Genomic DNA, 13422 nt, shown 5'->3' with positions numbered 1-13422 from the left:
TATATAATTTCATTTTCTTTGCTACGATCCCAACTTAAACCAGTCACACACAACTCTTTATATATATAGAAAGTACCCAATAAAAAAACATTAACAAACAAACAAAATTTCTCTCTAAGAAGAAGAATAACTGAATAAGAACAATCGGTCAATCACCGCTAAAATTCTCGAGCTCAACAACTATGTTTAATTGCTACCTATCTTCTTAAACTTTCTTTATTTTCATGAACTCTCTCTCTCTCCCTCTCTCTCTCTCTTCACTCTTCTTCACCCACATGCACCCTCCTGTTCGTGCGCTACAAAGAAAATAATATCATAGAAACAGTGATCTTCTTTGGCACACAGCTTGCTTGGCTTCTCTCAATGATTATCTAAATGGTTTTCTTATTTTCTTTGCATGTGACACTGCTTATTTAACAAGCATACACCAGCTCATCCTCCATCATTACGTACCATTATCATTGCAGTGTCCCCCAGTACGGTTTTTTTTTTCTCTGGTAACTGTTTCTGAAAGTCCAAGAATATGTACAAAGCTTTAACTGGCTATTCAATATGTCCAAGAAAGAACAAGTTTGGTCTGATCTGGAGCCATGAAGTAAGTTTTTGTGTGTGTGTTTCTGTTCTTTCAACTGTTTATTCTGGTGTTTTTGTTTGAATTCTTTTTTTGGAATCTTTTGATGCTCATGAAAAAAATGAAAGCAAACCAAAAAGAAAGGAACTTTTTGTGCCTATTATCTATTAGTATGAAACAAAGATTTCTGTTAGGCTCAATAGAGTAGCTATTCATGGGTTCTAAATTCTAATTATTGAAATGTCTAAATTTTGAAGCTTTTGAATTCTGTCTGCTCTTATGTAAGAGACCTTTGGGGGTTTGTGAAGGAGCAGAGAGCCAAAGTCAATAGAAGACTGAACAAAATTCAATTTTTCTAGATTAAACTGCTTATCTTGACAAAGTAAAGCATGGGCAGAATATTTATAAAAGTCAATCTTTCATAACAAAATTTCCAATAAATGTATCTACAGTTAATGATTATTTTATTAGCATATTCTTTATGTCTGGCTTTCAAACTCTAATTCATCTTCTGCTAAATTTCATGTAGATGTGAGCAAGTTTTGCATACACAGTTTCATTTGAGCTGCAAATTTGCTTGACCACTTGGTTCTGCAACTCTGATTGAGAAAATGAACAGCAAAAAGGCCCTCTTGTTCATTTTCTTTTTTGTGTCAATTTTCTCACAAATTGCTGCTGACCTAGTTGAAGATGAACAAGCATTGCTTGATTTCTTTCACAATATCTCACACTCACACTCCCACTCTCTCAATTGGAATAAGAAAACTTCTGTATGCAAAAACTGGACAGGAGTGACCTGTAACAGTGATCAGTCCAGAGTCATAGCCGTCCGATTGCCAGGAGCTGGTTTACAGGGTCCAATTCCATCCAACACACTCAGTCGTTTATCAGCAATTCAGTTTCTAAGTCTCAGATTGAATGCCATATCAGGTCCTTTCCCCTCTGATTTCTCCAAGCTTGTAAACTTGAACTCCCTTTATCTTCAATATAACAAGTTCTCCGGCCCATTGCCTTTGGATTTCTCAGTTTGGAAGAATCTTTCAGTCATCGATTTATCAGACAATGGCTTTAATGGGACTATCCCTTCATCAATTTCAAATTTGACTCACCTCACATATTTGAATCTTTCTAACAACTCTCTTTCGGGTGAAATTCCTGATCTCGACATTCCTAGTTTGCAGCAGCTAAATTTGGCCAACAATAGTCTTACTGGAAGCGTGCCAAAATCCCTTCAGAGATTTCCAAGTTCTGAGTTTTCAGGTAACAATCTTACAATGGAAAATGCTCCTTCTCCTGCTTTTCCAGTTCAACCACCTAGTGCTCAACCATCAAAGAAAGGCATAAAACTTAGTGAACCTGCAATATTGGGTATAGTCATCGTTGGTTGTGTTCTGCTGTTTGTGATTGCTGCTGTTTTTATGATGCTTTGCTGTGCAAATGGAAGTAAAGATGGGGTTCAAGGGAAGGATAAAAAGAAAGAAGCCTCTTTAAAGAAAGGTGCTTCTGAGAAACAAGATAAAAGTGAGAAGCTAGTCTTTTTTGAGGGGACTAATCTTGCATTTGATTTGGAGGACTTGCTGAGAGCATCTGCTGAGGTGCTTGGCAAGGGAACATTTGGGACAACGTATAAGGCAGCTCTGGAGGATGCAGGTACTGTGGTGGTGAAGAGGCTTAAAGAAGTGAGTGTGGGGAAACGCGAGTTTGAGCAGCAGATGGAGGTGATTGGAAGTATTAGGCATGAAAATGTAGCTGCATTAAGGGCATATTACTATTCCAAGGAGGAGAAGCTTGTGGTGTATGATTACTATGACCAAGGGAGCGTGTCTGCAATGTTGCATGGTATGTTACTCCTTTCCTTCCCCCCTACCTTGCCAAAGTAGAAAATGTATATAATGTGAGGTAATGGAAATTGTGAATCATCATTTGTAGTGTTACTTCCCTGTGAACTGCTTCCTGTTTGTTGCACTAAAGCCTGATCATAAATTTGGGTCGAGATAAAAACAGAACCTTAGGTTATAGGTGGAATTTGTTAATTACTAGTTTATTTGCATGTAAGCTTAAACATAAATAATCATTGTGATCACAAGGTCCTGTATGACTGCTTTTAGTGGAGGTTTCTTGATTAAAGTAGTAGGATTTCGTATGAAAATTCAGCTGTTCTAAATGCCAGCATGTATGAACATCGAAAAGGAAACATAAGGTAGAATTATATGAAGCTGTTCTCTCAATTCTTTTCTAGTCCACCTTTGTAGTTTTATACTTTTATTGTCCTTGCAATTTTTTCTTGGGTTAAAATATATACTGTTTTAAATTCTCAGGTTATACTTGTTATAAAGATGTTAATGCATCTACAAATTTTCAGGTAAAAGAGGAGAGGAGGGCCGGATTCCATTAGACTGGGAGACTCGGCTAAGAATTGCAATTGGTGCAGCAAGAGGCATTGCTTATGTCCACACACTAAGTGGTGGGAACAAACTTGTCCATGGAAATCTAAAAGCCTCTAACATTTTCCTCAACACCCAAAGATATGGTTGTGTATCTGATGTGGGTCTAGTAGCATTGATGAATCCAATGCCAGCACCAATGAGGGCTGCAGGATACCGAGCCCCAGAAGTCACAGACACCCGGAAGGCAACCCAAGCATCTGATGTATACAGCTTTGGGGTCTTGTTGCTTGAGCTCCTCACTGGAAAGTCACCTATACAAACCACAGGTGGTCATGAAATTGTTCACTTGGTCAGGTGGGTGAATTCTGTGGTTAGGGAGGAGTGGACAGCAGAAGTGTTTGATATAGAACTTTTGAGGTATCCTAATATAGAGGAAGAAATGGTAGAGATGTTACAAATTGGGATGACTTGTGTTGCAAGAATGCCAGAGGACAGACCAAAAATGCCGGATATTGTGAAACTGGTAGAAGAAGTTCGTCGAGTGAATACAGGAAGTCGACCATCAGCTGAGCTTCGGCCAGAGATTACAAACCCCACACCTATTGCAGCTGATATAGGAGCAGCCACTGCCATAGCATCTTCCTCCACGACACTTTGAAATTCTTTTTAGTAATTGGTTGTTGCTATGATATATACTCCTCTATTTTCCATTTCAAGTTCATAATTAATTGAAATTGAGTTGGGGGAACGCTTTTGATCTGGGGTTGTTTGTGTATCTTAAATTATGTGACAAACTTGATGCCAAGATTAATTTTAACTACCTTGTCCAGCTAAAGCTTAAAGTTGACTTGCTTTCTTGGCTGTCCTATTCTTTGGTTAGGACTTGAGTAGTTAGGCATGTGGAGTTTCGCGGTTATTGTTAATAAAAACCAATTTGTTATTGTATTATTTATTTAAGTGCTTAGAAGTTATGCATGTGGAATTTAATGGCCATTGCTAATAAAAAACAGTTTATCTGTGCTTGTACACTAGAGCAGGTCAGTGCAGGATATATGCTTTCTAGATCCACATAATTTCGAGTCTCTATTGGCTCATACGTCATAAGTCAAAACCTACCTACTCAATTGGATTTAAGCATATATAATTATATAGCGTATCCCCATTCCCCACCCACCACTGAAAATTATTCCAAACAGACCCCATTTTTTAAGAAATAAGCAACAAGAAGGTCATCCACTGAAGAGAGAGAGAGAGAGTCGTGTAAGAAAGTTCTTCCAGAGTTTAGATAGACATGGAGTATCATACAACTATGACGTGGCTCACAGAGCATAACCGCATGCACTCAGGATTCGGAGGTCAACTATCATCTGTCTTTCAATTTCCAAACTGCTTGGAGATTTTTCCGTATTTTATGGTCATAAACTAAGGTATCTGAGTTAGCTGTTTCTTTAAAACAAATTGCTTGTATTTGCTTCCTTAATAATCATACTTCTGCCAGGAGGATTATGTGGATTATCACAAGAAAAGGAAAACCATGAGACATACATCACAAGAAATGTCAGTCAAACGATTTTTAGATCAATTTGAATAAATCTATATAACCAAATTCAATGATCTCATACATCCAGATGAAACTGGTTTGAAGTTAAAAAAATTACAATATCTTCTTTTATACAAGATTACACACAGGATATTTGAACTCAAAAGCAAACCGAAAAAAAAAAAAAAAAAAAAAAAAAAAAAAAAAAACTATATATTTCTCAATGAAGCTTGACGCCGAGCGCAACCTTTGGATGCCATGTTTAAAGAATCACTCGTCTTTACTATATTTCCAATCCCTTGCAGAGTCCACAACACGTGATGGCAAAGGAATGAAGTGCAACTCATTTTCTCAAGATTCTTGTTTTAACACCTCCTGAAATAGACATACAAAATGGCTTTAGAAACACTTGAAACCAGTATAACCAAACCAAAGTTGTAAATGCGGTATAGCTAGAGTAACAAATCCAAATGATCCAAAATTATTTCTTAACAAATAGTTCCACAGGCCACAGACCTTCAACTTCCTCGAATTGTACTTCCTTTGTCAATTCAGCGCTTGCCTGATACTCAAAACTACAGGAGTTATGGAGCAACAAGTTAGTAAGAGCAATTTTAAGAACAAATTTCAATTATAACTCTACTGCAAAAACTCATTAAGGGAAAAAAGATTTTGCCAAAAAAGAATATATAGAAACTCATAAGAAAGCACTATTTCAAATAATGATGAATGTGAGCAATAATTTTTTTTTTTTTTTGGTATAAGTAACGAATGTGAGCAATAATATTGCAGGTATATCAAAATTCCTATATATTCTAAAACCAATAAACTAAAATCGCTACACCAGCACCATTGTCTTTTTGTAAAATAAAAGAAGACCACTCCACCAACTATCACCTAACAATATCTCTCCACATACATAAATTATACAGAAGCCATATATGAAGTATCCTACCTATTTTCTCACTTCATAAAGCAAAAATGGATCTTCCTATTGCCTACAGCTTCTAACAAGAGTGCAGTAAAAGATATTTATATGCACCATTTATGAAGATTAACAGACCCCATAGAGGAATCTATAGATTCTCTCCCAAGTTGTTAGACCATAGATATATCAATATCCACATTGAGTCAAAAGTATGGAAATAAAATTAAAGACTAATGAAGATAATGTTTTCCTTCTTAATATACTATTACATGCTGTGGGTGAGTGTTTGTGTGCAGAAATCAGTGACAGGCTTAGAAGCAACTCCTAAAGACATTCTGTATGTGAACATATTAATGCAAAACTTAATCAGTGACAGAACTTCAGCTTCTGTAAATCCAAACAATGACTACAGCAAAACTTAAGCAGATCATCAAATAATCTGGGTAAACCCCACCTATGCATGATGAGTGGTCCTACAGAAAAGTGGAATGGTGTGTTCAGATAAATTAGCTGGAAGAAAACCTCACAGCCACAAAGTGAACTGGAAAGGTTTCATAGATTTCCCAAGGTTCTTAAACTCTCCTGATGAAAGCACACATACATGGAAAAACTAAACCTTGAATGCTTGATGCAAACTTCTAAAGACAATAGAACATTCCATTCATATAAACAATGATGATCTCACATGAAAACAAACAGAAAGAGTGTTAGCTTTCTTTTACCTATTTGAAAAAGACACCTCAACTTCACCCGATGCACTCTTAGTAGCTTCAACTAACACAGTGACAATTTCAGTCTTCCGGGTACTGGCCATGAGTATATCATACTCTGTAGGAATGATTATTGCAAAGAAATTGTCACTTAGTTCACTCAAACACATCTTCTCCACAGCTGCCAGGGAAATCCTCCGCTTAAGTGCATCAGTCTCAGGGTCAAGAATGTAAATGGCAAAGTCGGTAATTAATAAGATACGCCGTTTCATCTTCCCTGAACCAGTGAACTTCAAGACTTTATCGGCAAATACAACTTGCTTGTCACCTGAGGAGATAAACAAATGGAGTAGCTTTTAGACATACATCTATTAAATAGACGAATCTCTCTATTGTGCATAGATGTTTTTTTTCCCTGCCTTTTCAGGTTGGGGGGCTAATGAGAGACTGCAAAATACTTCTACTTAATATTCTATAATACATGTTTCTAAAAAGAGCATTGAACCTACATAATACACACAAAATGTATCATTCAGGAGACCCAAAATTAAGGAAACTCGAGAAAATTCCAGAAAATGTACATGTAATGATTATTTCTAGACTTGATATATCAACTAGGAAAACCTTCAAATTGGGGTTTAGGTCTGCCTACAATCAACACAGGTTAGGTAAGTGATGCAAGACAGCAAGACAGATTTGCAAAATAGGAAATAAAAGGGGAAATAAGAAAGAAGAAGAATGATTCTAGGCTTCACCACCTAAGGGTGCTTGGAAGCACCACCGAGCTTAAAGAAACATCTCTAATCAAAATTCTTATTCAAATTGCACAATCTCAAACTATTCCTAGAGTCCCTTTTTAATAGAAAGGGACTCTCAGACAAGCCATCCTTCGTTTAAAGGCAGTCCCCCACTCATCTCCTGGCACATCCTAATATGTTGATAGCCATTCTTCAAGTTGTTCTTTGTAAAGATCGTGACTGCTGCTATCATATCTAGCATATCGTCTAACCTTGGAATAGGAAAGTTATATTTCACAGTGATCTTGTTATTGCATGACTATCCACACACATTTGCCAAAAATACATCCTTTTTAGGGGTTAAAAGTGCACTAGTGCAGGTACTGCACAAAGGCTTAAACTTTGACAAACAAGCCCTTTATGATGCAATTTTTCTAGTTGCCTCTTTATCTCAAAATGTTAATGTCTCATCCTATAGTGAGGAAAGTTTGGAAAAGCTACTCCAGGGATAAAGTCTATAGCATGTTGGGTGTCAGGCATAGGTGGCAGCTGGTCTGGGAGTTCTTCCAGAAATTTTTTTTCAAGTACAAATTAAATTGCCTAAAAGAAGAAGAAAAGATTCTCCAAGAACACATGCTGTGTACTAAAGGTGCATCGAAATCAAGTAAAATTGCAATAATCAAGAAAATCGTAATTAGAGAATGAATATGTTAATCTAATGTTACTAGGAGAAAAGCATTTGAAGGATACAATGTAAGGGGTTAGATAAGTTTCAGGTGGGTATTTGAATGGCCTCTCCATCAATAATGAAAAGGGTGATACAGTGGTGATTTCCCATCTCCTCTTTGTTGATGATACACTCATCTTTCGTAAAGACAACGTATTTCAACTTCGTTTTTTAAGACATCATTTTTTTGTTTCAAGGTTGAGGACCAATCTGAGCAAATAGGAATTGTTCAATGGGTTCAATTTCGAATGTTGAGGAGCTGGACAGTTACCTTGGTTGTTGTGTTTCTTCTCTTCCCATTGGGTATGCCTTTGGGAGCTCCATTCAAGGCCAAGCACATTTGGGATTCTCTTCTGGAAAAGATGCAAAAGATATTGGCTGGTAGGAAAAAAATATACCTTTCTAAAGGGGGCAGTTTCACTCTAATCAAGAGTACGTTATCTAGCCTTCCAACTTACTTACTGTCTGTGTTCCCTATGCCAGCAGGTGTGGCTAAAAGATAGGGAAAGCTCCAAAGGAATTCTCTATTAAAATTTCATTTAGTCAATTTTAAAGGTTTCTACACCCTGATTAGCAATTGTGGGTTAGGTATAAAGAATCTGTTGCTTTTTAATAAAGTTCTGTTGGGAAAGTGGTTGTGGCAGTACGAGGGGGAACATAATGCGTTGTGGAGTAACATGATAGATGAGAAAGAATGGCACCACTTGACAAAGTTGGTGTCCTGCTGAGGTTAGGGAACTGTATGGGGTGTGCTTGTGGAAGAATATTTGTCAAGGCTGGGAAAGATTCTCTCATTTTGTCACATAAGATGTTAGGGATGCACTCAAAACTTACTTTTGACTTGATTTGTGGACCGGTGAGACTACTCTTTAGGAGAGGTAACCCAACCTCTTCAACTAGCTTGCTACAGGGATGCTAAAGTAGCATATTAATTAGAATACAGAAATGGTGGTTGTTCTTGGAACCTTCCTTTCATTCAAGCGGTGAATGATTAGGAGCTGGATTCTATGACACTTGACACAACTGCTACACTTACACGCTGCAATGATTCAGCATGGGGAGGCAGATGAAATATCTGGAGTCCGTCAAAATGGAAGAGCATTTGGAAAGTTTTTGTACCACCAAGGGTGTCTTTCCTCTCATGGTGTGTGACATTAGGCAAGAACTTGACCACAGAACTTGAGGGAAAGAGATATCTTCATTATGAGCTGGTGTTTTGTGTAAAAGTCATGGTGTGAATGTGCCTCACCTGTTTCTCCATTGAAGTGGCTCGTGAATTGTGGTCATTGATTCTTTCCATGTTTGGGGTTGCCTAGGTTATGCCATTTTCTGTCATAAAGCTGTTCGCTTGTAGGGAGGGATCATTTGATAAACATGTTAAAGGGAGGATTTAGAAGGCAGTGCCTTTATGCATAATTTAGTGTCTTTGGAGAAAATATAATGCCTGCTGCTTTGATGGTGAAGAACAAGACTTGGCTAAGTTGAAGTTCTTATTGCTAAAGACCCTTTATGAATGGATAACCTCAAGTTGATTCTCTACTGTGGACTGTTTAGAGTTTTTGGATTCTTTACACTTTATATTGCAGAAAGATTACTAAATTCTCCAAGTTGATTCAACCATGCAATAAATGAGGGAATGTTTATATGTATGATCATTAATGCTCTATTTCATTGAAAATTTTATTTAATTTTGATTTTTTTGCAGAAGGAGATTTTTTTTCCCCCTAAATTTTAAATATTTAACAAAGAAAACTCTAGTTTTCTATGTAAAATATTTTTGGAGTAATGTTATGGAGTGTTGTTTGATGTTGGATTTGTTAAAGTTTCCTAGAATAGGCATTATGATCGATCAGAAATTGAACAAGATCTAATCAGAGTCTTGCTGTGACTCAAAACTTAAAAGTCTCACCAAGGCCTTCCTAGCTTCTCACCTATAAGAATCTTGATGGAGTCTTACCTTTAGACAAAATGCATGCTATATTTGATATCAAAGTCCACAGAGACAAGTAGCTAAGTTACATGCCTTTAGCTCAGGCAACTATTCAAAGAATCACAATCAGAAAATCTTTTTCATTAATTTCCCTAAACTCCCATAATCAACTTACACGTTAACCAACTCTATCAGACACTCAACTTGGATTATTTGACCCGAAAAGCACAAACTTTCGAGCACTCTACATTAGATATAATAGTGGAGCACACGTATTGATGGCACAAAGTGAAGTACACAATGCTCAATGATTACTGACACTAATGGCAAATAGCATGTCGTGTAACTCTAGAACAACTAGCAAGCACTATAACAGAAAAGAGACTCTTTTAATTGCCATTAAAATGGTATCAGAATCAGACACACAATGTACTCATCCCACATAAAATATACCAACATAACATAAGACACCCACATTACCAAATGCATATTTCCCTTCTTTTTTTTTTTAAATTAAAATTGTTTATTTCAATTTTTTGGGTCAAAATCAAAGTTCCAAACTTTGATTTAACCAGTATGAAACTATGCAAACCAAGATTGACCCATGTCAAATTTCACACTCAATTTCATGCCCACAACAAGAATTTAGTTTTTTAAAAAAAAACCAAAACCCATTAAAAAACGAAACGAGTCGAACAAAAAGAGAAACGAACAAAGCTGACCTTGTTTCTGCAAAATTTTCATCAAGTACGGATGCGAGGCCACGTCAATGTAGTCACCCTTATAGTCTCTGTGAAGCGAGGCTCTTCTGCGAACCTTGACGCCCATGAACGGTTCTTGATCTTCGGTGACGTTGATATCTGAGAGTCTGAGTCGCAATCCATTTCCCTCCGCGCCGTCCTCAGCGACGTCGTATTTGGGTTCTTGGGATTCGTCGATTTGGACCCGCCTATTCGATCTGATGCGATCCATTGTTTTTGCTTTTTTCCGGGTTTGGAAATTTAGTCAGAGTCTGACTCGGTTTGAGTGAGTTGAGCGAGTTTGGTTTTGTAGCGGAGAGAAATTTTTGAGGGGCTGTTTCTGTGCTGTTTGGTGCGCGCACCATGTGGGGAAGGTGAGAGTCGAATCGATATTTTCAATCAAATGGCATAATAATTATTATTATTTTTTATAATTAATGGCATAATTATTGTTCATTAAAAAAAAGAGGCGTAATTAATTTTAATAATTATAAAAACATAAATAAATACAATTAATCTATAAAATCAGTAAATAGTAAATAGTATCTTTTGTTAAATAAAATTGTAAATGTTTTTTTAAAATTATTTATGTAAATATTTTTAGGCAGTGGCGACGCCACGTTGGTCTCAGGGTGTTCCCAGGAACACCCTGAACTGAAAAAAAAAAAAATTATATATAATAATTAATTTTTTTTTATTTGTTTATCCTTAAAAAAAAAATTTAGGAACACCCTCAAATTAAAATTAGGAACACCCTAAAACTAACCTCCAGCAAGATCTTGATTTTGGTTGGACGGGAGCTTGACTCTCGTAGTCTCGTTCGTTGTGAAGAAGAAAGATTGAGAGAGATAGAGTCGTTCGTAGTGAAGGTGGAGGAAAGAAAAATCTGAGTCTGTGACAAGGAGCAAGTGAAGTGAGTTTTGATATTTATTTTGGGGAAGAACGCCTAAGTGTTGGGAAGTGGGGTATTAGATTTAAAAATAATATATATATATATATATTAAATAAGCTTTTTCTCTTGGGATGAGTTATTGGGCTCCGTTAACCAAAAAAAAAAAGAGTTATTGGGCTCCTGTTGTTTTAATTTTAAACTACATTGCACTGCATATTTTATATATTATATTATTATTATATATTTTAGTTAAGAAAAGGTTCCTCGCCTCTTTTCTATTCATCTCAATCTCTCAATCTCTCTTTCTCTCTGTCTTAGTCTCTTTCTCTTCGTCTCAGTCTCTCTTTATGAGTAATATTTATTCTGTTTTTGGCTTTATGCCTTTATCTGGTGTTGGTTTTTTTTTTTTTTTTTTTTTTTTGAGAATATCCAGTGTTGGTGTTGGTGTAACTTAGTAACTCAGTAACTGTGTAAGGTGTTGGTTTTGGTGAGATTATTAATTGTCTTTTAGTGTTGGTGTTGGTGTCTTTTGGTGAGATACAATAAATTAGCTTTATTTGATTGGTTCTAGTCTTGTGATTGGGGGCCATGGGGCATTGGGCTCTGTATGTTGAATTGGAGAGTAGATGGGGGCATGGGGCCTGGTAGTGCAATTGTACTGTGTGCTAGTGCTAGTGTGCCACTAATAATTAATAAATATGGTTGTGGCCTATGCGCTGTGTGCTAGTTGATTAGTTCAACTAATGGTCATAAATATGTAATAAATCACTCTTTTTTTAGACTTGGACTTAAGCTATACGGCCTATATATTTTTGTGCTGCAAAATTTATTGACTTTTTTCTTTGTTAAGTAATAGTGTGATATTCCAAGTAGGGAAGTATCAAACAACCATAGTAATTAGTTGAACTAATTAATTTTGTTTGTTTGGGATATTAAATTAACCAATAATTAATTGGGGAAAGCAACTAATAAACAATAATTAATCAATACATTATATAAGACAAACAAGTTAAATTATGTTAGGTTAAACAACAATTAATAATTTTATAATTAATAAAACAACAATATAACAAATTATAGTTTATAAAAAGACAAACCAATTAATGAAACAAACAACAATACATTTGGAAAAAAATTCCTGAAGCTGCCATTGGAAAAATTTGTGCTTCTTAAGGAACACCCTGGGAAAAATTCCTGGAGTCGCCACTGTTTTTAGGCCAAAATATTTACATATTTTTTTATTAAAAAACATATTTTCACAAAACTTATTACATAAGAAAGTCAATGTCATAAACACATAATAATAGCTAAGAGTGTCTTGTATCATAATGGAAGCTTTAGTATTTTTCACTTATTAAAAGTTTAAGTTGAGACATTCAATATTCAAATTCTCGCAATAAAATTATGCAATTATAAAACACACACAAAACACATAAAACAACGTTAAAGGGTAATTAATTCTTCAAGCATAAACATAGAAACAAACAAATAATTTTGAACTTCACATTCAATCATATCAAGTGCATAAAGGCACAATGAATTCATATAAGTTGCTTAAATAAATAAGCTTTTGTTAACAGCCTTGTGTCTTAATTGATTGACATTTTTTAGTTTTTTCAATAGAAACATTCATGATTCAAATCATCCCAATTGATTGACACCACCACAGCTACTCTCCACCACTATTGACAACCTATTGCTACTAGTCTTTGCCACCATTAGAAGCCAGTTGCCTTGCTGCTACTGGTAGTTTTCATAGCATTTTTAACCAAACAATTGAAATTTTTTTACCTTATGTAATTTTATGCTTTGGAAAAATATTTTCCGTCAAACCAAATTAATATTGCCTAAGGTGTAGGTTCAAATACGTGTCATTTATTGTGAACAATGTTATAAGATTTTATTTTTATTTATTTATTTTATGAATAAGAAAATCATACCAACCAAAATAAAAATAATACATCTCAAACAACAAAAATAACAATCCCCAGGTAGACAAAGCACCATAACAACATTTTCCCCATAAAACACCTAAACAACTACCTAAACACAAGCAATTACATCTACTCCAAAATTAGAAGAATACACTGAAACAACACCTCTACCATACAACCCTAAGAACCAAAAACAACAACATCTATGGGTCAACAAATGAACCAATCAAAACCCCAAAAAAAAAAAAAAATGCCAAATCAATCAGTATGCAACTACAGGCCAGGAAATAGAAGAATAATCTTACAGATGTGAATTTCAAAATCAA

At 35.6% G+C, this 13422-nt stretch overlaps 2 protein-coding genes across 2 annotated transcripts; one reads left to right on the top strand and one right to left on the bottom strand.

Annotated features, from left to right (window-relative positions):
- Positions 1-104: 104 nt before the first annotated feature.
- On the top strand, positions 105-3906 carry LOC112020207 (probable inactive receptor kinase At4g23740). Its single transcript, XM_065763796.1, has 3 exons — positions 105-595; positions 1101-2410; positions 2934-3906. The coding sequence occupies exons 2-3, from the start codon at positions 1183-1185 to the stop codon at positions 3614-3616; spliced, it is 1911 nt and encodes a 636-aa protein (XP_065619868.1). The 5' UTR covers positions 105-595; positions 1101-1182; the 3' UTR covers positions 3617-3906.
- A 608-nt stretch (positions 3907-4514) lies between these two features.
- Positions 4515-10683, bottom strand: LOC112020214 (uncharacterized). The gene is made up of 4 exons (XM_024052780.2): positions 10253-10683; positions 6149-6464; positions 5015-5073; positions 4515-4873 (listed from the first exon to the last, which is right to left on the bottom strand). Exons 1-4 carry the CDS (start codon positions 10500-10502, stop codon positions 4842-4844), a joined length of 657 nt encoding a protein of 218 aa, XP_023908548.1. The 5' UTR covers positions 10503-10683; the 3' UTR covers positions 4515-4841.
- Positions 10684-13422: the final 2739 nt, after the last annotated feature.

The sequence above is a fragment of the Quercus suber genome, unplaced genomic scaffold (assembly GCF_002906115.3).
Source record: "Quercus suber isolate HL8 unplaced genomic scaffold, Cork oak 2.0 scaffold_525, whole genome shotgun sequence".
Taxonomy (NCBI): domain Eukaryota; kingdom Viridiplantae; phylum Streptophyta; class Magnoliopsida; order Fagales; family Fagaceae; genus Quercus; species Quercus suber.
This window is presented reverse-complemented; position numbering and strand designations above follow the sequence as displayed.

Excerpts from the sequence above, each read along its gene's own strand:
- LOC112020207 (XM_065763796.1), top strand. The coding sequence starts at position 1,183 with ATGAACAGCAAAAAGGCCCTCTTGTTCATTTTCTTTTTTGTGTCAATT. Across the intron at positions 2,411-2,933 it reads CGTGTCTGCAATGTTGCATG|GTAAAAGAGGAGAGGAGGGC; the intron begins GTATGTTACTCC and ends ACAAATTTTCAG.
- LOC112020214 (XM_024052780.2), bottom strand. The coding sequence starts at position 10,502 with ATGGATCGCATCAGATCGAATAGGCGGGTCCAAATCGACGAATCCCAA. Across the intron at positions 6,465-10,252 it reads GAAAATTTTGCAGAAACAAG|GTGACAAGCAAGTTGTATTT; the intron begins GTCAGCTTTGTT and ends TTATCTCCTCAG. Across the intron at positions 4,874-5,014 it reads ACAATTCGAGGAAGTTGAAG|GAGGTGTTAAAACAAGAATC; the intron begins GTCTGTGGCCTG and ends TGTCTATTTCAG.